The sequence below is a fragment of the Gossypium arboreum genome, chromosome 10 (assembly GCF_025698485.1).
Source record: "Gossypium arboreum isolate Shixiya-1 chromosome 10, ASM2569848v2, whole genome shotgun sequence".
NCBI lineage: Eukaryota > Viridiplantae > Streptophyta > Magnoliopsida > Malvales > Malvaceae > Gossypium > Gossypium arboreum.
Genome location: NC_069079.1, coordinates 19,284,675 through 19,308,480, shown reverse-complemented (window position 1 = coordinate 19,308,480; position 23,806 = coordinate 19,284,675). Strand labels below are relative to the sequence as shown.

Here is a 23,806-nt window from a genome sequence, read left to right as displayed (position 1 = left end):
ATCCCGCATCTTGGAAGTAACCACAAATTTTGGTATCTGGGCTCTTTGACAGGTTATATATGAACTCCTCCAAAACACGATCATTCGCTTATTTATATCGATAAAAAATTTATTTAAAATATTTTAAAAGATAAAATACTTTAAATTTAACTTAATTGAAAATAACGAAATTTTAAATTTCGTCTTCATTATTGCTTGAGCAGCGGAAATGTGCTTGTCATCAAAACGAATCAGAGAGGTTGTCATTCGTGAAAATTTAATCAAAACAAATAATATATGAAATAATTAAATAAAACTCTAATATTTTTAAACAAGCGTCTAGTAAAATTTAGAACAAAACTTGAGAAATTTGAGAGTTGAGAGTTTAGAAAGAATTGAAAAAGTTGAATTTGAGTGAAAAGAAAGAAAAATGGCCTGGTATTTATAGGAAAAAAAATTACTACTAGGGTTCTTTGAAAATTTTACCGTTGCCAACGTTTAAAAAAATGACCGTTTGTAGAAAGCGCACTCAGCTAGATACGCTTTCACATACTTTTTCCAAAAACAACCTATTTCCCTAAATTAAAAAAAACGACCTAAAAAGTCAAATAAAAAAAACCGACCTATACTTATTTAGCCTTAGAATTCAGTTATTGTTTAGAATAAAATAAAATATTTAAAATTTAAGGATAAAATGTAAAATTTTATTTTAATAATTTAAAAATATATTTATCAAACAAGCTGATTATGTTTTATAATTAATTTAAAGTAATATATAAAATAATTTTATAATTTAGATTTAGTATTTAATTTTCAATTTACCGAATAATATTTTATTTATATTACATTTTGAATAAATAGAAGAATTAAAAAGTAGTGTGACTTGTCAAAAATAATAATGTATACAAAATGCAGCTTTTGTTTTTACTTAGATATAGAATCTGAAACCACTAAACCTCCATTACTAATCATAAACTCGTTAATTCAGTTTTTTTTAATTTATATAATTATTGCAAAAGTGAGTTTGATTAACCAAATCCTCAACTAATCCAACATCCACTCCTTATAATGGAATTTCTCGCTACTTTTTTTAAAATATAATATAAAATTTATTATTAAATAAAAATGAAAACAGAATAAAACAAAAGGGCGTTCTGTTGTAAACCGCCTGTTTTGTTTGAGGCAAAACATTAACAATGCAGGAGGAGTCGGTTTCCATCAAATCTTCGTTATTGTTGTGTTTTTTTTTTTTTAAACCTAAAATTTCTGGGTTTTCCCCGTCCTTTAGTTTTTGATAAAAAATTTCACGTGGAGTCCATTTTTATGAATCGAATTGGAAATCTGATTTCTTGTTTTTAGCCATGCGTTGGCTTCAGAGTCTTTCTTTTTCTTCTTCTTCATCGTCATCTTCATCTTCGTCTTCTTCATCAACCTGTACGGGGAAAAATTGTAAAGAGAATCATAATAATAAAAACCATAAGCAATGTTACAGTTTTGGGTTTCGCCTGGGGGTATCTAAGCTGACGAGGCCAAGGGAGCTGAGGCGTGTAAAAGATCAGGAGGTTGCTCCCACGAAGGAAGTGACGGCGCCGCTGCTCTCCGCCGGTTACCATACTCCATTGTCCTCGCCGACTTCGTCTTTTAGGGGAACAACGCCTGCTTTGCCGGTGCCATTGCCGCTCCCGCTTCCCGTTCCGGAAGGAGACAGCGAGCAACGGTTGTCGCCGAAAGAATTTGGGCTTGGTAAAGGTTTAGAGGATAGAGATAAAGAAAAAGCAGATGGAGCTCCTCCCAATTTAAGGTGAATTTGCTTTTCTTTCCCCTTCTCAATTATTAGTTTTAATTAATGTCAAGCTTCTGTTTTAACATTTTATATAAGATTCTGCAATTATTATTTAATTTTTAATTACAATGAAGAAAAAGAGAAGGGTTTTTTTTTTTTAATTATCATTTCTTTTTGTTTCTTTCCATGAATCACTTGATGTTTTCTCTTAGAAGAGTTTTAAGGAGATTGAAATTCCTTTTTTTTTTAGCCAATTGTAGGGTATTTTTCAAGTAAATTATGATCTAGAGGATAATTTATTCATAGACCGCTGTAGCTTTTGATTGATAGTCTGAAAATCTAAAAACTTAAAGCTTGTTCATATATGAATTTGTTCTTAATATCTCGACCATAATGCTGTAATAAAATGTGGTTTATGTTTTGCACTGAAGTTTTGGGTTTTTATTTTTGTAGACATTACCATAATTGCTTTACTAGTTTTTTGCAATAATTGAAAGTTCCTTAAATTTTCCGAATAGTGTGTTTGCTTGTCGTGGCTCATGGAAAACAACGGATCATGCAAAAACAAGATCTATGAAAGCATTAAGTCAAGAAATGATTATGGAGGACAGCTTCGAGGATGAGTTTAGGGCGAATGTTCCAATTAGGAGTGCCCCTGCGAGTCCGTCAAGCAGTCATGCTATAATTTGCCCACAGAGCAAGAATGCAGGGGACATATTTCCACACCACATGTTTTCTCCAAGTTATCATGCTTGGTCTGCACCAGAGATGTCAACATTAGGCACTCCAGTGGTTCCTCCCTTAGCATTCTATGATTACGGTGGATTTAGCTCTGATAATACTCCATTTCACAGTCCACCAAATAGAAGTCCTCATCGAAGGCAAAGTAGCCATAGTGGACCTACTTCACCAATACAACAATGGGTTTCACCTGACATCTCACCATCCCGACTTGAAAGCAACGGCCATATCAATGTCCATCCATTACCCCTTCCTCCTGGAGCGGCCATAGCTTGTACATCAGCTTCAATTACCCAAGTTACAACTAATCCAGACCCATTGCCGATGAATTGTCAATGGCTAAAAGGCAAGCTTATCGGGCGTGGTACATTTGGAAGTGTTTATGTTGCCAGTAACAGGTATGCAAGTTTTATGTATCTTGCTTGCCACTTGCCCTGTTGCTCTTGCTATCTAAACACTAAAGGGACTTGTTTTGGACAGAGAAACTGGAGCTTTATGTGCAATGAAGGAAGTTGAGATATGTCCGGATGACCCAAAATCTGCAGAGTGTATAAAGCAATTAGAGCAGGTTTTTCCGCCACAAATATTACATTTCTTTGCTCTAGAATGTTTGTTTCTTCTACGGCCATTGTAATTACTTTCTATCATTGCAGGAGATTAAGGTTCTTAGCCACCTCAAGCATCCAAACATAGTTCAGTATTATGGTAGTGAAATAGTAAGTAATATGCCGATTGCATTTTTAGGGTTTTCACTTTTTCCGCTTGCCTCACAATGTCTTAATAACTTCTATTAAGAATTCAAATTTTGCATGCGCAGGCTGAAGACAAGTTCTATATATATTTGGAGTATGTTCATCCTGGTTCAATTAATAAATATGTTCGTGATCACTACGGTGCCATAACTGAATCTGTTATTCGCAATTTTACTCGCCATATTCTTTCCGGGTTGGCTTACCTGCACAGCACAAAGACGATCCACAGGTAGATAGCCAATTAAGATAGCTAATTACAGTGTAAAAGTGAATGGCATCTTATTATTCTTGCATGAATTATCAGTGGCTTAATTATGCTGTTTATATGTTCTTTATAGGGATATTAAAGGTGCTAATTTGCTTGTTGATGCTTCGGGAGTTGTCAAGCTTGCTGACTTTGGGATGTCCAAACATGTAAGTCTCTGTCTTCCCCTTGCTTGTCATGGATAAGGCTTGGTGTAGCTTTGTTTCTTTTTTTTTTTTTTTCCGATTGAATAACTTTGGATCTGTTTGTTGCACAGCTTAGTGGACAAAGAGCTGATCTATCTTTGAAGGGAAGCCCATATTGGATGGCTCCAGAGGTGCCATATTGCTACTATTTCAATAGATAGTGGTCTTTAATTTAATTATGCTGACATAATTCATTTCACTGCAGCTCTTGCAAGCCGTGATGCAGAAAGATAATCGTTCTGAACTTGCTCTAGCTGTTGATATTTGGAGTTTGGGTTGTACAATTATTGAAATGTACACCGGTAAAGCACCATGGAGTGAATATGAAGGGGTAAGCTACTAATGTATCTTATTTCACTCTACTAATCATTGTGGGGAATGGAGAAAATCTAAACATGTGTGCCATTTCAATTGTGTGGGATGGCCTTTCTCGCCTACTAATTAAGACTTAAGAATGCACTAATTGTCTCCGTGATACGGACATGGTTCAAATGCTTGGTCTAGTTTGTTTTTTAGTAAAAGCCATTGCTTATTTCTCAAAATTGTCACTTTCAATGCAGGCTGCAGCTATGTTTAAAGTGCTGAGGGATACTCCTCCAACACCTGAAACATTATCACCCGAGGGGAAGGATTTCCTGCGCTGCTGCTTCCAAAGAAATCCAGCAGACAGACCATCTGCGAGCATGTTACTAGAGCACCGGTTTATAAAATGCCCCAACAGTCGGGTGTCTCATCATCTAACGGATAACGTCCATGGTAGATAAGAATACTTCCCCTTCCGCTGTTGCTGACATCTAGTAGTTTATTTACTAATCGGTTTAACAAGAGACCGATTTGAACTTAAATTGGATAAATTGCCAGTTCAGCAAAGCCTGCGAAGTAAAAAAATTGCTACTCCTGACAGGTAAGAAGTTGCATGGCGCATTGCCATTTGCATATCCTTATTGATTCACTCAATCAAGTTGGTAAATTTATACCCTATTATTGACCTTACAGTCCAGCTTCTCGCATTAATCTCTTTTCTCCGGTGAAACTGCTCGATGAGAATTACAAGAGTTCCGACTTAAAACAGTGTCTGCATTTTACCCTCCTCGTTCTACCTTTGAGGCTCTTCCTAGTTCGTTGCTTTCATGCTGGGGTCAAGATAACTCATCATCCATGTCCTACTGTTTACCATTAACATATCTTTCAAGCCGGAGTCTAAGGAGAAGCATATTCTCGGATAACAAGGAAGAGAGGAAGAAGCAGTGTAAAAACAAATTCAAGGATTCTGCTGGTAAGGCAGCTTCAAGCATTGGCATGGAGAGCTGAACCAAAGACACGCTACTTGATTTCTGTCTCATCAATGACTGGTTGAACTTCCTGAGCTAGACGCATAGCTAGAACATGATGTATAAAGCATAAAACAGGGTTTTGTATACTATTGACAATTTGTAAGAGCTTGCTTTTGAGTTCATGCATGTCTTACAGAAGATGACATTCTCAACTCCATTAGTTGAATGAATTAGTAGATTTTAAGTTAAAATCATTTATGGACAACTGAGCATTATTATTATTCTTTTATAGGAAAGTGGTCAAATTTCAGTTTTTGGTGTTATTGTCTGGGATTTAATTTATGTACTCTACTTTTAAACATGATTTGGTTTTATATTTTTATAGTATTATTATTTAGTCTAAATAATTAATATTATTAACTATTTTAATTAAAATGTTGATATTGATTTTTAAAAATAATTTTGACATGATGAATGGGAGTAAGATGGTGCTCCTACCTAATGAAACCATTAAATGTCTAATTAGATTATAATAATAGAACGACCAAATTAGATGAAATAAAAGTATATAGATTAAATCATAAATTTAAGCATAGAAGAGTGTTTAATACTAAAATATTACTTATGATAATCTATACCTAATACAATCATTCATATATATATATATATATATAAATACACACGAAGGATCCACTGTACTAATGTAAAACTAATAAATACTTCCATTACTTTTTTTAAGATCGACATTTTAACATTCTAACCGTCATATTTCATGTTTTATTCATGTAGATAATGCATGTTAAGTTTAGAATAAAGAAAATTCCTTTTAACTATTTTTATATAAAAACTTTTAACTGTTAAATATATATTTAATGTAATGACCCATTTTCAATGGTGTTGGAAACGATAATTTCGAAACCCAATTCAGGCAAGCGAGTCAGTACTTTAATATTTAAATCAATGTTCAAGAAGCTTGAGGGGACTCGTATTAAAATTTATTAAGAAATATTATTGTTTAGTTAATTAAATTAAGGGAGAGGATTAAGTCGTAAAAAATTGAAAGTTAGTGCCTGTAATTAAAGGTATTAATTAGTAAATTATTAATAATTGATGGTCTAAGGGGAAAATTAAACCATGGATAATGTTAGTGGACAAATTAGGACTGAATTTAATTAATGACAAATTTATAAGTAAGGGTAATTATGTAATTAATCAATTAAAGAAATAAACTTAAGTAAAACAAAAAGGAAATTGGGTCATCTTCTTGATGGGGGTGCCGAAAATAGAAGGAAAAAGAAAAAGAGAATAGCCATTGTTGAAGCTTGGATGTTTGGTTCTCTAAGCTAGTGCATGTAAGTGTTTTCTTAATTTGTTTTGCATGAATTTTGTGTTTTTGGAACCTTTGAGACCAAACTAGTTTGTGGATTAGATTATTATATTATGTTAAGGACTGTTTTGAGTTTTATTGTAAAGGTGCTGGAGGTTTTTGGGGTTTATTTTGAAGTTTATGGGTAACTTAACTATTTGGGAGAAGGATTTTGTTAGTTTTATTCTCTAATGATTTATATTGTATAAACTCATGTTATTATGAGCGTAAATTGTAAACTTGAGAAATGTGGGGGACTATTTTTGAAACCATATGAATTTCGGTTAGTTAAAATGTGGTTTAGGAAGTAACCGGTTAAGCTTTGGCATAAGGATTTAATTGGATAGAAGACATAAATTAAGAGCAATACTGTAAAATTTCATTTAGGGGTTGATTGAATGGAATTAATATATGAGATTAAATTAATTTTTGATATTAAGGATTGAATTGTGTATTGACTATTTGTTGTGAACTAAATGTGGAGATATGACTTTAAGATGGATTGTTTAAATAGAACGATTGTAATTTTGAATTAGTTAATTGAAAGCGAGTAAAGCAGTCGTAAGTCGAGGGAAGGAGAAGGCACTCGATTAATTCATCTCGTTCACCAGAAACTATTGTAAATTCGTTAAGTTCATAGTTTTGAACTTAACCTTTTATCTATTTATTTATTTATTATTAGATGTTATTTGAATACTTGATATACAATATTATGTCTATATTTGAATGAAGATGATATTTAATGAATGAGGAAATTGTCGAATGAAATTGTGTCAATTTGTTGGTTAATTCAACTAGAGCTGGGCTCACATTTAATATCGTTAGTTTATCCGACTAGCGCTAGGCACAATTTTCTTCAGTTTATCTGGCTAGTGTTGGGCACACAGTCGTCGGTCTAATCGACTAGCGTTGGGTGCAAATATCGTTGGTTTATCCAACTAGAGCTGGGCTCACATTTAAAATCGTCGGGTTATTCGACTAGCACTACGATAAACTCTTTTGTGGTTTATCTGCTAGGCATCAGGTGCCATGTCACGAATAAATCATACGGCAAAGTAATATCAGCCATCGAAAAGGGATTGGATGTAGGTATTATTAAAGAAGAATTATATTTTAAAGATTGTGGAATAAACTCAAATGCTTTGGTTATACTTATGATTAGTTAAATAAGTGGAATCTACAAAATGTTGGTTCCTTTGTTTGCAGGTTAGATATACATAGTAAACTCGGACTCAGCGTCCTACAAGAATCCCATACTCAATGTTGGCAATGTTTTCTTTTGTGTTTTTGGCATGTACCTAAGGTGTAAACATGTCCTAGAAGTTGAATCTTTTGAATATGTGATTATAGGTTTGAATATATATAGATATATGTTTATTTAGCATGTTCTGGTGTTGGTTGGATTTGCTTGAATGTATATTTCATGTTATAAGTTCAATGAAATTGGTTATTTTGATAAATGTAAGGCATGATTTATTGAATTGGTATTTGTTTATAAGAGCTATGAGTTAGATGTATAGAAGATTAAGAATTGCCTTAATTGAATGAGAATTTAATTGTGGTGTCAATGACGACATATTGGTTAGACATTTGAATTTTAGGTAATTGGTATATTTGGACATATATGAGTGAGTTTTTTGTCATGATTTTAGTATGATTTTAAGCATGGTTTGGTAGTCAAGGTAGGTATGAAAATTTCCTTGTTTTTGAAGCAATTCGGGGTACACACGACTTAGGACACGGGTGTGTGTCTCGGCCGTGTGAGACACATGGTTTGGCTATGTAATGACTCGAATTTTACGGTTATCGGAAAAGTATATTTTCAAGTCTCCGTTACTAAAAACAGATCAGTAAATATTTATAAAAATATTTAAAAAGTTAATTAAGTGGTTAATTAGAGTTTAATTAGTTGAATTTAGCTTAATTAAGGATAATTGGATAAAAGAATTAAATTGAATAAAGTGTAAAAATTTAATTATAGATTAAAAGAAAATAAAAGGACTAAAATGGCAATTATGTCATTTAGCATAAGTGAGGTGACATATAAAATAAAAATTTAAGATTTTTACTTAGATTTTAATTATGAAATATATATATTTAGTAGTAATAAATGATATTAAATTAATTTATTATAATTATATTATAAGATATTTATATGATAAATAAATTAAATTGTGACAAGTGTGTGATAAAAATAAAATAAATGTGTAATAATAATTTTACATACATTTGTAATATATGTAGTTTACTTATTATTTAAGTAAATATTAATGTTTTGTTATTATTAAATTGATATTATATTATGAAATAAATTAAATAAAGACAAATGTATGGTAAATAAAATATAAAAGTGTAATACATATATTTGTACAATTGTAGTATATTTTATTTAATTGCTTTTTATTTAAATAAATAGATTTTATATGAAATAAATAAAATAAATAAAAGAAAGACAAGTGTATAAAAATGTTTTGGTACAAGTGTAATAATATATATGCATACAAGTGTTAAATAAATATTTGTTATTAAATAGATTTTTAATATAAATATTTTATTGTTATTTTATATATATATTTATATAGTAAATAAAGAAAGAAAAGAATTGAAACAAAGAAAAGAAACAGAATAGGCAAACGAAAAGGAAAGAAAGAAAGGAGAAAGAAAAGAAAAAGGGAGAATTAGGGTTTGAAGGTTTGAAAGTTTAATAGGTAAGTTAATTTAGTCATTTTTACTTAATTTTGATGTTTTAGAAGCTTTGGAATAAGGTTTTGATGAAATTAAGTTGATATTTTGAAAGTTATTATATTTCTAAATATGGTTCATGTTGAATAAAATGATGAATTAGGGATTAAATTGATAGAAATTCAAGTTAGAAGTGAAATAAGGATTGAATTGTAAAGTAATTCATAAGTTTTATGCTTTAGGGATTAAATTGAAAGAAATTTGAAATTAGGGATTTATGGGAAATTAGAGAGTTGAAATTTGATTTTAAGTGATAGTTGATTGAAAAATAGAGAATAAATTGTAAAGAAAACAAGTTAGTTTGAATTGAGATTAAATTAGAAGTTATGTAAATATTGAGTTGAAATTGGAATAAATAAAATGAAATTGTATATTGATGAATTTTTAATTGTTTTAATTTCTGTAGCTAACATTGTGCCGGAAATCTCGGCTAAGCAAGAAAAAGGCAAAGTCGACAAGGGTTAGCTCGGAAATTACGGTTTGTATTCTACAATTCGAACTTAATATTTAATTATTGAATTTATTACTTAATTTATATAGAAAGTGCTTTGAGATGAATATTTGAATTAGAATAGATATTGGTTAGAATTGAAAAGTGAAATTATTTATTTATTGTTGAATTTTGATTGAATATGTTGATAGTAATTGAGGTGAGAATTATTGTGTTATATAATTGAAATGGATTGATTAGGTATGTGTTAAATTTATTGAATTTATACGGATATATGTGATTATTGTAAAATTAAATATTTGTTATTAAAAAGTGAAATGAATTATATCAAATTATGAATATATACGATTGTTGAGATGTGAAATGATTGGAAACTGGAAAATGAATTAGAAACCCTATTAACAGTATCGGGCTAAGTCGGTTATAGTTGGCATGCCATAGGATTGGAAGTGTTTAGGAATATTCCGACTTTGTGTCGATGAGACACTATAAGTGTCGTCTTCTTATCTTTATTCTTTATCGTTCGGATTCGTTCCGAAGAGGTACTCCGTACCTTTTCATTCTTTATTATCGTTTGGATTTGTTCCGATAAGGTACTCGTGTACCGCTATTATTATTATTCTTTATTCTTTATTACGATGTATTCCGGCTCCGGCCGATGAAACACTGTATGCTATCCCGGTGTGTGGGTTGGATCCGTGTATCCGTCTGAGTCCGAGTCATGTTAATAGGGGTAAATAGATACTGAATAATTAACTGCTAATGAATAACTGATTGTTACTGGATAACTGACTGCTACTGCGTAAAAAAATGTTACTGAATAATTGATTATTACTGAATAATTTATCGTTACTGAATAATTTATCCTTACTGAATAATTGACTGTTAAAGAGTGACTAAATATTATTGAACAACTAATTGTTATTCAATGATTGAATGTTCTTGAATGAAACGAAAAATTGATCGATCTGAAAATTATTTACCGATATTGAATAGTGAATAGAAGTATAAATGAAACATATGAATGAAAAATATTATTATTTAAATGATTGTGAATTTATTTTGAAAGCTAATTGGGTTAATAGATGATAAAAATCGAATAAGTTATAAATGATTTATCTATGAATTGAATAATTATACAATTGTATATGACATATGATTTTTAAGTGTTTGTTATATTTTTATTTTATTAAGTGTTCGGATTATAGAAATACCACTGAGTTCATACTCAGCGTACGGTTGTTTCCGTGTGCAGGTTAAGTTAAAGCTAGATCGTTGAATCAGCATCCCAGGCCGATCCCAAATTCAATGAGGTAAAGCGTGTTAATAGTTGGTAATGGCATGTACCTAGGATGTTTTATGTATGTGTCATTTTGAATTGTTAATGTATTGATGAAATAAGTAGAATTAAGCTTGGTAATGGTATATAATAGGACTTGACTATTTTAGTATGAATTTGAATCATATTGATAATATATGATAAGTGATTGGAATTGAGTATTGGATAATATATAAAATGTCTAAATTTAGCAAGTTTTGAGCATATTTAAATGTGTTTAGATGGGTTGAACATAGGTATTTTATGTAAATTGTCCGATAGGTCTGGTAATACTCCGTAACCCTGTTCCGGCGATGGTTTGGGGTTAGGGGGTACAAGCTACACGGTCGTGTGTCATTTGGGAGGTTCTTAACGTTAAAGTCAATGAGTTACATGGCCTAACACACGGACACACCGGCGTGTAAGACAACTCAGAGAGTTACACGGCTTGGAATACAGGCGTTTGACACGGCCGTGTGACCCTACTCAAAGAGTTAAGGTCACACGGGAGAGGATACAGATTGGGACACGGTCGTGTGTCCCTAGTTTGAAGGTTACACAGCTTCAGTCACGGGCGTGTATCTCAGTCGTGTGAGCCACACGGTTGTGTGACCCCCTGTTTCTAAATTTTTGTGACTTTTTCCTAGACATTCCAAATGGTTTCAAATTGGTCCCGAATTGCTTCTAAGATATTTTTAAGGCCTCGAGGACTCAATTTAGGACGCTATGCATGTATTTGGTTGGTTTACAATGTGATTGTATTATTTAATGATATTAAGTTTAAATGTTTCCGATTGTACTGTAATACTCTACAACCCTAATCTGATGACGGATACGGGTTACGGGTGTTACATTTAATATAGATAATAATTTAGATTGATAAAATAGAGATATCAAATTGATTTAAAATTTTATATACATGACAAGTACAATCATATTAATAAATCTAATGATTCGTTAGTAGAAAAGGTATATAGGACATAAAATCATATTAATTTAATGCTTGTATTAATTAGTAATTTTTGAGTGTGGGCCGACTCTTTCGAGAGAAATTTTCGAAGTTTTGTCCTTCGGAAAGTCGACTTGTCCCTCAACAACCAAATATATTGTATTCGTGTTGGAGTTTTGTCCCTGCCCTTTGTGAGAGTTGTGTGCGGTCCACAAAGAGGGGTGCTTCAGTTAATAGAGATATGACTTGCAAAACTCAAAAAAAGTATTAATATAGAAGAATGATAATTAAGCTACCTAAATTTGAGACAATTCAAATCACCAACCAAAAACAAAAAATAACATACTTACAAGCATACCATGTCTACAAAATTGTCACTCTTTTTTAGTAAATAGAGAGAATTTAGATAACTTGAAAAAATATTAGTTATAGAATTTTATGCTTCATTATTTTTAATCAAAATAAATATTATTACTATATTTTAATTAGTTATGATTTAAATATTACTTTATAAAAACACCGATGGCAATCATATGGGAAGCAATTACCCCCCTATTTGTAAAGTACCCCTCTTCCTATTTTATTTAGGGGGTTGAGGCAAGAAATGGCTTGTTGAACCATTCCCTTCACTTAATTAGCGATCATCTTCTTAGATGCATCATCGATGTAATGGTTGGAAATTTTTGAAATTTGAGGTATGAAAAAATATAGAAAATGAAAGAAAATTAAAAAAAGAAAACCTAGATCCGATTTCAGGGATATAAAAAAAAATGAAAAAGAAAAGAAACCCAGATTTGGTCTCATAGTTTCTAAAACAAGAAATGAGAAAGAAAATGAAAAAGAACCCAAATATGGTTTCATGAATGGTTGGGATAGCTTTTTTTTTTCTTTTTTGAAATCGTAATGGTGGGGATTTTGGTCCGAGTTTGATTAGATAATTCAAATTTTATATGAAAAGGGTTGGGTATTGTTGTTGGAAATAAGTTTGAAAACACTGAATGTAAGCAGAGTGGAGTTTTTAAAATTTACTTTAAAATTCAGTCAAGATATTTACAATAATAAATGTATTACTTCAATGTTATTTGTGTTTTCAATTTGTTGTTCTCGACTAATCTTAATCTTTGTTTGCTAGAGTATGGACTTTATTCACAAATCAATAGAAATTTTAGTGAAACTTTCAAGAGCTAGAAACTGAAGATGACTTCTATCAAAGTATAAAATTTATTGTGTGAAAATAAATTAACTATATGTTGACAAAATGCCAACATAAATATGAGGCGTGTCATTGACCTAGTCCTTAGTCTCTATTTATAGAGAAAAAAACAAGAGTTTCAGTTGAAAAATGTGTAACTAAATTAATAATATTTTAATAGAAAAACCGACTCTCGCTAAGAGAATACTAGTAGCACAGGGCTGGAACTTTAGTCTGGCAAACCATGCAGCTTTAGACATTTTTCTTACTTCAAATCTGCCTAAGTCAGTCTTACTATCAAAAAATGAGAATTCTCGTAGAATTTCTCTAAAGCAACGAAACAAAACGGAAAGAAACTCGAAACAAGAGAGCAAATATCGAACATAAAAGCCAAAGGAAAGATAGAACACACCAAGTGTTTAAGTAAATACTCTCAAATATATTCACAACTATGAATGAAATAATTACAAATGAAGATGGAGAACTCTATTTATAGTTTAGCTCCCCCAGATCAAGCGGTATCGATTGAATTACATCAATGGTTGAGATCAGTTCCCATCTACAATAAGAGAGTCCTAAGGGATTTAAATTTTATACATGTTTATCTTTTAGGATTTAAAATAATTACCTTGGTAAAATATAATGTTTACAATTTAATCAGGATCCAAGTAAATGGGCCTTGAATCTCTTCCAAGCAATGGGTCAGTCTTGTTAGGTCGAATGATCCCCAATGAACAAGAGGGAACATTAAAGTGTGCCTTGGTTACGAGTTTCTTTATGTGGCCCATGACGTTCTCCCGTACTTGTCCTTATAATGCCCTCGCTACGTCTTCAGAATGGAACTGGTCTATCATCTCTTAGAATTGTCATAAAGCCTTGGCAGGTTCTTAACTAGTCTTACTATCGGAAAGTCCCTTCCATTAAACAAGGTACTCATGCCTTGGCTTGTTGTACTTTCGTCGGATTACTCAGTCCACGAAGATGCACTTAACATCACTATCATAGAAGATCCTTACCCCAGTTAGCACTCGTTCAGACTTGCCGTGCTTTGGATGATTTTCATGGAAAGGCTTAAGCATACTGACATGGAACACCGGATGAACCTTGAGTTTCACTAGCAACTCTAGTTTGTAGGCTACCTTACTTACCCTTTTCAGAACTCTGAAAGGTCCCTCATATCAACACACAAGCCCTTTGTGCAAACTAGTGTGGTGCAAAATTAGGTGTAGTTTATCAAGGACTGAGTCACCAATCTAATACTGTACATCTTTGTGATTTTGATCAATCTACTTCTTGTTGTGCTTACTTGCCTTGTGTAGGCAAGCTTTGATTAAGTCATTTTTCTCTTGCCAATCTTTAGCAAATCGATAAGTTATTGAATTTGGTCCTTCATAATAGGTCGTAACAGCATTGGGTGTGAGTGGTTGTTGCCCTATCACTATCTCGAACAGACTCTTATTCACGGCCCCACTTCGCTGCAAGTTATAAGAATATTGGGCCACATCCAACAACTTCGGTCAATTGCTATGTGTGGCACTCACATAGTGATGAAGATAGGTATGCAATAAAGCATTTACTCTATTGGTTTGCTTAACAATTTGCGGATACATGCTAGTGAAAAAGTTCAAGTCTCACCCCATCAACTTGAACAATTTTGTTAGGAACCAACCCATGAATTGCCTATCTTGATCACTAATAATAGACTGTAGCACTCCCTAGTATTTTGCCACATATTTAAGGAACAAACGATTTACCTCCTTAGCAAAGCATTCATTGGTTGTTGGAATAAAAATTACATACTTAGAAAATTTGTCAACCACAACAATGATACTCGCAAACCCGTTAGATTTAGGCAAACCAATAATAAAATCTATGGGTACACTCTCCCATGAAAGTTTCGGAATGGGAAATGGTTACAATAAACTAACCTACGATTTTAATTCCACGTCGTCTTATTAGCACACTTGCCAAGTCTTTACATAGGTGTCAACACCATCACCCATGTAAGACCAATGATAGCGGTCCTCCAAAAGAGCCAACGTACGGTGCATACCTAGATGGCCAGCCCATCTTGAATTATGACACTCATTCATGACCTGTTTGTGCAAATTCTTGTATTAAAGCACATAAAAGCAATGCCCTTGAGTGTACAAAACTTTCTTTCAAGTCAAAATCGCTTCATTTCCCCTTCTTTAGCGAGCTCGATCGAAGTTTTGGATGTGGGATAATGAGAAAATCCCTCTTGAATCCGCTCCAATAGAGAGCTATCGGGCTGACTAGTTATGCAAACTTTATTTTTCGGCTTAATGCAACTGTAACGCCCCAATTTTCGGGAATCCTGTGAATGTTGGCATAGGTTTAATTATGTTAGTAGGCCTCTAGAAAGCCCAAGCTTAAGATAGAACCCGACAATTTTAGTTAATTTTTGTTCCATAAGAAAAAGGGAGTGAAATTATGAAATAGGACTTATGTGAAAATGTTTGAAAATGCTATAGGCTAAATTGAAGTGGCCAAATAAATAGGAGTGCAAAATAGGAGGATTTGCATGACAAACCTCCCATTTTACATGAAGTGGCCAGCCATCATGTTGTTGTAGACAAAATGTACACTTGATATCCATAATTTATGGTACAAATTGATACAATTTGATAAAAGGTTAGGTAAATGTTCCATGATAATAGATTAGGTAAATGTTCCATGATAATGGGTTAGTAAATGCTTCAGATAATGGGTTAGGTAAATGTTTCATGATAAGAATTTCATGTCTTTTGTATTAAAGAATTAAATGGATGATATATGAAGTTTTATTAAAAGAAAAAGGGGTGAAAAGAACAAAGTTTTGTCCATCTTTGTTCATCATAGCTGAAAGTTAGAGAAGAGAAAGGAGAGGAGAAAGCTCTTGAGTATTCGGTCATTAGGAGGAGGAAAATTAAAGGTAAGTTCTTGGTACCTTGCTTCTATTTTGAGGTTCATGAGTTCTTCTTGATTCTACCTTAACTCTTGAAGTATATTTTGATTTTTAGTTGTGTTGTGAGCATTTAGTCATGAATTAAAATGAAGGAAATGGTTGTTGTTTCATGTTCTTTTGATGAAAAATGGAAGATAGGTGAAGTTGAGCCAAACAAATCAGCATGCATGTGCCTTAGATGCTAAAGGGAAAAATCGGCTAACATGTTGTGCTTTAAAATGATGAAATGGAGATTATGCTTAAGTAAAATCATAGATATGTGATGATTGATTGGTGATATACATGTTTAAATAACAAGCATGCAAGTTAGGTGTGAAAGAGTGATTTGGTAATAAATCTGCTTGGGACAGCAGTAGTAACGTGACTTTGGAAAATCACCATAAATTGTGGGAGATGAGTTAGAAGCTGCATAAATTATGTAATTAAAGCTTAATGAGTCTAGTTTCAAATGGAATAAACGAGAACATATTTTGAATTCTGTACAATGAGAAATTTGATTTGTAATGAAGAGTGGTCAGATTAGTCAAACAGTGAAACATGGGAAACTTTAAGAAAAATCTGGTATTGATTGGCCATACCAAAAATTCTGAAAATTTTATGGATAGAAGATATATGAGTTTATTTTCAGGTAAAATTAACGGAACTTGATTTGGAGTTTCGTAGCTCCAGTTATAAATAATTTAGTGACTGTTGCTCAGGAAGACAGCTTGCAGTGAAATTATGATTATGTGGTAAACATTGACAAAAATTTGTTAATGAGTTGCTTATTGATTTCTTATAAGCTTACTATGATCTGTAGGTGTGGTTGGCGAATATTGTAAGGGGTTAATCGTAGTTTGTATTTGAATAGTTAGATTAACGTGTTAGTAATCCAATTGTAGGCGGTTCGTGTGTGGATCTCGTCAAGACATATATCGTCATAAGCAAGTGTGCAACCGACACCCTCTCATAGACTAGATTGGCAAAAGCGAAAAGCGAAATGCCGAAAAGTCGGTATTTTGGGAATTTTGATGTGCGAATGCTTGTAAGATAGTTGGGTTTGTATATTTGGTAATCTAAAGTAATAAACTGCAAAGATGCAGCGATTTCAGTATATTTTGATAATTTGGGCTTAATGTGCCAAAGATCGGGTTCATGGGTCAACGGGCCCAATTCAGTAAGTATGCGCGGTAAGTGTTCTGATAGTACGTAAATAGTTAAGATATGCATGAAAACCCTAAAAGTAGCTAAATTACTATAATACCCCTATGTATGGAAAATTACTGTTATACCTCTAGGTGCAAAATTACCGTTATACCCCTAGGGTTAATTTTGTTGAAAAGCATGACGATCGATTACGTATGATGTATGCCATGATTATATATCATTGCATGGGGACATGGGTTATATTATGGAGGAAGTGTTCGGTGGCTATGCCACAAATATCTGATCTGGTGGCTCTGCCACAAATATTTGATCTGGTGGCTCGCCACAAATATCGATCTGGTGGCTCGCCACATATATCGATTCCGTGGCTCGCCACGATTATCTCAGATCTGGTGACTCTGTCACATTATTCGCTCAGCAGCCATGCTGCAAAGTCGTGGTGTGTAGCGGTTGGGTGGGTCGAGTTGTCTCCCACACGGTGTAAGGTTGGTATGGGGTGTATACGGTTGGATATGGTTGGGTTTCGCATAAACATGTAATATCTGCTCGTTACGCTATGGGCCTATGGGCTTTATTCGAATTCGCTCGGGCTAAGGCCAAATTATTCTATTTCGTGGTTTGAGCTGATATAGGCTATGGTTGGGTTAATTTACACCGAGTTTCCCCAAACTCACCCTTTTATTTTCATCCACGCAGTAATCCCCAACCATAGTGGGCTTGGAGTCGTGAGGGAATTCAGAGTGGCCACCCGCTCGAAAGTTTGATTTTCTTCCGTGAATGAACATCCTTTTATTTACGTTTGAAGTTTTGGGTTTTAAATGTAATAAGGCCGCTTAATTATTTTTGATGGTTTTAATATGTATTACTAAGATAGGTATTACTTATTTGAACTGTTGAAATTGGATAGCTTTAGGCGCGTTTTCAAAAACAACAATTGATTTCAAAATAACACGACAACAAGCAAAGCTTCCGCAATGAAAGTATTTTCCAAAATTAATCACTTTTCCTAAAAATGACTTAATCAAATCGGTTTCCTAGAAATATCCATGACGTTAAGGTGTGGCAATGGCGGTATGCATGTCTAGGATTGGATCCGAAGGGAGCTTGGTACTTAAGCAGTCCGATGGACTCACCACCTCTTTTCTGGTTTCCTACCTGGTACACAGCTTCCATTCACTTTAACCCTTAATGAATTAATCTTTTGAACATCAAGTACGATTTTCTGGACTTTGAATGGAAATTTTTTTTTACGTTTTTGATGTGGCATGTCGGATCCGGCCATAACTTCTGGGCCGGGTTTGGGGTGCTACAGCATCAATCACTGTCTTGGCTTTCTTTGGCTTATATTCCATATTGAAATCAAATTCAATCATAAACACCTGCCAATGAGCCTTCTTGAGATACAACTTTTTCTAAGTCAAAAAATAATTATTTGCAACATTGCTCATAAATACTATGAACCTGAAACCTAGCAAATAGTGTCTCCGTATGCGCAAACAATGCACCACTGCAGTCATTTCTTTTTTCTGAACCGAGTACCGTTGCACAGTATCATTAAGCTTTCGACTCTTAAATGCAATCGGATGCCCATCTTGCATCAATACTCCCCCAATGGCATAGTTTGATGTGTTTGTATGCACCTCATACGATTTGGTATAATTCGACAAGACAAGCATTAGCTCTTCAATTATTACTTGTTTTACTTTATCAAAAGCTTTCTGACACTATTTTACTTTATCGTGGGTTTCACTTTAATTTAGCTTGGAATTCTTGTTATTGACTTTCTTGTTCAGGAGTATAGTCATTCGAGTTACAAAGGGTTTTAGTTAGATGTTCAGATCTTTCTAGTTGTCACTTATCTATCTCTTTCAATGCAGTTATTATTTCGTTTCTTTATTGGTAAAGTTATAGCATGAGTGCTTTTTGGTTATCCATAATTTCTCATTGTTTGTATACTCCTTACTTGTATACTTCATCCTCGTCCCATTAGTTCGTCAAACCTCCATTGCTCTCGTATGTATACTTACTTGGCTTCGGTGGGAGTTCGTTCTAACACTTAGGCTGCTTGACTTTGTAATCACCACTCCATGGTTAGTTGAATCTCTGTACAACCAACTCAATTTGGATTATTCGTACACTGACCTATAAAAATCAATATTCATGATTAAATCTAATAATTAACAAGGTAAATAAAAATAAAAATCATAATTATTTTGTAATAGATTAATTATATTTTTTTTGCACACTAAGAAAATGAAATTAATTAATTAAAATTTAGAACTCTATCTAGCTATTTTATCTTTCTACTAATATTATTTTACAATAATCAATCTAATAAAAATTCCATCATCCCAATCCTCAGCAACGGTGCCAACAACTTGACTGCCTATAAATGTGTTATCATTTATAGAATAAATATCACACCAAAAATATAAGAATTAAGAATGGTGGTATCCGCAAGAGTACGAGTCAAATTGTAATATAATCTATGTTACAACAAAATACCGGTAAGTATTCCAAGGATTTTACCCAATGGATTGTAGATTAGAGAAATTAATATTAAATCAATTATAGAAAATAATTACTAATCTAATTGAGTCACAAATTAGTAGTGCGAATCTAAATTAATATTTTAAATAAACTAACTAGTTTAACTACCCTAAATTAACCTAATGGATTTTCCTATTCCTAGTGTCGACAATGTGCGCTTCTAACCTATGATCGATTAAATCCCTAATTTTCTAATTAAATAATTAATTATCCTATATTGAGTTATTTATCACATTTAGCTATGACTACCCTCTCGGTTCATCTTCATTAAGGATTACCACCTAAGTCATCCTTCTGGTCTCTTCTTAGGTATACGGATACCCTTTCGGTCTCATTGCTTGGCACAAGTTATACACAACAAGATACCATTCCGATCTCACCCGTCTTGATATTCTATTAGGGGCAACACTCCTTAATATACAAAGTGTCCTTGAATAAATAGCTAACTTCAGATAAATAATTACTTATAAAATAAATTAGTTTAATAATCAAATCATGCGAGATATAAAATAAGCATAAGAAATTATTCATTTTTTCATACAAACGCAAATTGATTAGAGAAATGAAAGTATAAATAAAAGAATAAGATATAGGAGAAACTTCATGAATATATATTGAAGAGCGGTTGTAATGACCCGATAGTCAGGGGTGTTGGAAAATGCATTCTCGGGACTCCATTCCCGTAAATCAGACTCGTAAATATTTATAAAAAAATATTTACGAAGTTAGTTGTATAGTTAATTAGGTTTCGGTTAAGTGAATTTGCATGAATTAAAAATTATTAAGTATAATGACTAAATCGTGTACAAGGTAAAAATTGAATTATAAATTAAAATAAACTAAAGGGGCTAAAATAGAAATTAGATGATTTAATAAATGGCTATGTATAGGTGGCCGAATGTCGCTAAGTAAATATGCATGTATGTATTATATATTATATATTATATATATGTATTAACATTAATGTATATATATATTTATTATAATAATAATAATTAAAATTAAAGTTATAATAAAAGAAATAATAAAAGTAAGTGGAAACATGAAAAATTAAGAAATAAAAGAAAGAAAAAAGAAAAGAAAGGGAGAAAGGAGAGAACGCACGGCCTAAGGGCTTCAAGCTTTCAAATTTCAGTGAGTTAGTCAATTTAGTTCTTTTCTATTTCTAACTTAAAATTCTATCTATTTAATCCATAACACTTAAATTATTCAAAATATCAACATCTAAAATCTTAAAAATACTAAAAATTTCAATATGGGTCGAATAGTCCTAGGTACCGAGATTCTAAAAATATAAAAATAAACTAAAGGGGCTAAAATAGAATTGTAATATTTAATAAATGGTTATGTATAGGTGGCTGAATGTGGCTAAGTAAAAATGCATGTATATATTATATATTATATATATGTATTAACATTAATGTATATATATTTATTATAATAATAATAATTAAAATTAAAGTTATAATAAAAGATAATAAAAGTAAGTGGAAACATGCAAAATTAAGAAAGAAAAGAAAGGGAGAAAGGAGAGAACGCACAGCCTAAGGGCTTCAAGCTTTCAAATTTCAATTGGCTAGTCAATTTAGTCACTTTTTCTTGTAATTTTTATATTTTTGGAATCCTGATAACTAGAGCTACCTGACCCATATTGTAATTTTTAGTATTGTTCAAGATTTTAGATGTTGACATTGTTGAATAGTTTAAGTATTAGAGATTAAATAGATAGACTTTTAAGTTAGAAATGGAAAAGGACTAAATTGTGGAATTAATTATTGATTTTGAAAAATAGGAACTAAATTGTGAAAAAATTGAAATTATGGGGTCTAATTGGAAAAGAGGAAGCAAAATGTGGTCTAGAGTGAAATTAGTACAAAAATATGAAGTTAAATGTGATGAATAAAAACAGTCTTAGTTTAGGGACTAAATTGAAAAATAAGAAAAATATAGTGTGAAAATTGAAATGTAATATGAAATTGAAATATGTAATATTAATGTGATTTAATTGTTTTATTCCGTAGCTAACGTCATACCGAAATCCTCGAATAAAAAAGGGAAGGATAAAATTGACGTCGAATAGGTCGAAAATCATGGTTTGTGTTTCTATAATCCGCATTAAATAGTAGATTATTGCAAATATAATTGTTTGCATAAGGTAAGAAATTAAGGTGAGTACTTTGATACTTGGGAATTGAATTAAATTCATAATTGAAATGAAATGAAATGAATTAATTTTGTATATCATAAAATATATTGATTTTGAATGTATGTGTATTTAGAAAAATGTGATAATTATCAAATTGAATATATACTTATATGTGATGATATATATATTCATGAGGCTGAGACATTGGTTGTATTGAAAAGTGAAACGAATCCTTATTAACTGTATCGGGCTGAGTTAGATATAGATGGCATGCCATAGGATATGAAAAGTTCAGGGATTACTTCGACCTCGAGTCGATGAGGCACTGGGTGCCAATTTGCTTCGATTTAACTAATGAGACACTGGGTGTCAATTTATATAGCACTGGGCACAATTATTACTTCAAATTTATCCGATGAGACACTGGGAGCCAAATTGGTGTATTGGTTGGATTCGTGTATCCGTTCGAGTCCGTGTCGTGTTAATAGGGAAAGTAAAATAATAATTTATGAGATGAGAAAATATTGAAATGGAAAATATGGGAAATGATTATGATATGAGAAATGAAATATGAAATGATGAATCGAGATGTGAAACTTGAATGAATTCAAGTATTGATCAAAGTATGAATCATGACATTGCATGAGATGATGTATTCAAATGTTAAAGGAAATGCCATTAATATTTATACTTGTATATTTGAACGTGTGAAAATCTTAATAGATGTGAATAAGGAATGAGCAAAAATTATACTATTGAATTGAAACACATGAATATAGCTTACTTGTTGCATTTTGTATTTTAAATATTTATATCAGGTTTATGTTATCCGGATTATAGAAATACCACTAAGTTTTACTCAACGTGCGGTTTTGTTTTTCTTGTGCAGGCTAGGTATTGTTTGAATTTTTGCGACTCAGCATCAAATCACAAATCTCGAGCTCAATTGTGGTGATATTTCATTTTGTAATGGCATGTACCTAGGGAGTCTTTTGTTGATATCGTTTATAAGATGTTGTTAACTTAGTTGCTAGTAAAATGATGGTTAAATGTGTATATGGTTTAGGTTGAGACTATATTGGAATGCTAGCCTAGTTTATATTTTGGTATATGATAATTTAAAGTTGGTAGCTTAGCATAATGCTTGGTATGTGCTTAGCTTCATATTTGGAAACTTTAAAAGTTTGGAAGTTAGTTCAAATATGACAAGTGTGATAAGAAGATTTGAATGTTTAATGTGTTGTTGGTATATTTGAACATATAAAATGTGGTACCAATGAGGGTACATTGGTTAGGCATAATAGGTGATGAATTTGGTGTATTTTGAGTTTAATCGTGTTTTAAATAGGTTAAACGATTAGCAATTGAGTTGCTTAGTGTTCAAGTAAATAGGAAATGGTAAACTTGTGATTTAAGACACATTTTAGGTCCACACGGGCATGTGGCTTGGCTGTGTGACCCAAGTCAGTGAGTTATACGGGCACGGACACGGGCTGGGACACGGCTGTGTGTCCTTACTTCGAATGCCCATACGGCCAGACACACGGGCATGTAACTTGGCCGTGTGACCCTTGTAGTTAAAATTTTTATAATTATTTCCCAAACTTCCAGAATTGTTTCAAATTAGTCCCGGCTATTTTGAACTATTTTTAGGGCCCCGTAGACTCGTAATAGGGGCTATAAGAGTAACTTTTACTTGAAATTGGGGTGGTTTAGCAAACCTAAATTAAGTTCATTCCACTAACCTCATCGAAGATAAATTAAAAAGGTAATCGTAGACGGAGTATGGACTAATACCTTGATGCTAATAATTGGAATAGTCTTATATGTGTCCGAATTTGGACATTCTAGAAAGGATAGCTAGTGATTAGAGTGTAGATAGTGGAAGACCAAGTTTAGAAATGCATAGCATAATTTATTATTCAAATGTATAAGAATCTAGCATGAAAGTATCAAATTGTCGTGACCTACCCCTACATATTATAATGTTATTAGTTAG

At 32.4% G+C, this 23,806-nt stretch overlaps 1 protein-coding gene and 1 long non-coding RNA gene across 2 annotated transcripts; both read left to right on the top strand.

Moving 5' to 3' along the window:
• Window positions 1–1,090: 1,090 nt before the first annotated feature.
• On the top strand, window positions 1,091–5,230 carry LOC108488353 (mitogen-activated protein kinase kinase kinase 5-like). Its single transcript, XM_017792640.2, has 10 exons — window positions 1,091–1,780; window positions 2,281–2,901; window positions 2,984–3,071; window positions 3,157–3,219; window positions 3,321–3,484; window positions 3,594–3,669; window positions 3,777–3,836; window positions 3,911–4,036; window positions 4,266–4,609; window positions 4,702–5,230. The coding sequence occupies exons 1-9, from the start codon at window positions 1,341–1,343 to the stop codon at window positions 4,467–4,469; spliced, it is 1,842 nt and encodes a 613-aa protein (XP_017648129.1). The 5' UTR covers window positions 1,091–1,340; the 3' UTR covers window positions 4,470–4,609; window positions 4,702–5,230.
• A 978-nt stretch (window positions 5,231–6,208) lies between these two features.
• On the top strand, window positions 6,209–11,071 carry LOC108488705 (uncharacterized). The gene is made up of 3 exons (XR_001871800.2): window positions 6,209–6,331; window positions 9,494–9,565; window positions 10,794–11,071. It is a non-coding gene; the product is annotated as an uncharacterized LOC108488705 (long non-coding RNA).
• The last annotated feature ends 12,735 nt before the right edge of the window (window positions 11,072–23,806 follow it).

What these genes read in the sequence shown, in the direction of transcription:
- LOC108488353 (XM_017792640.2), top strand. Translation starts at nt 1,341, where the DNA reads ATGCGTTGGCTTCAGAGTCTTTCTTTTTCTTCTTCTTCATCGTCATCT. An exon ending in GTTTATGTTGCCAGTAACAG is followed by an intron (nt 2,902 to 2,983) that starts GTATGCAAGTTT and finishes TGTTTTGGACAG; the next exon opens with AGAAACTGGAGCTTTATGTG. An exon ending in AGTATTATGGTAGTGAAATA is followed by an intron (nt 3,220 to 3,320) that starts GTAAGTAATATG and finishes TTGCATGCGCAG; the next exon opens with GCTGAAGACAAGTTCTATAT.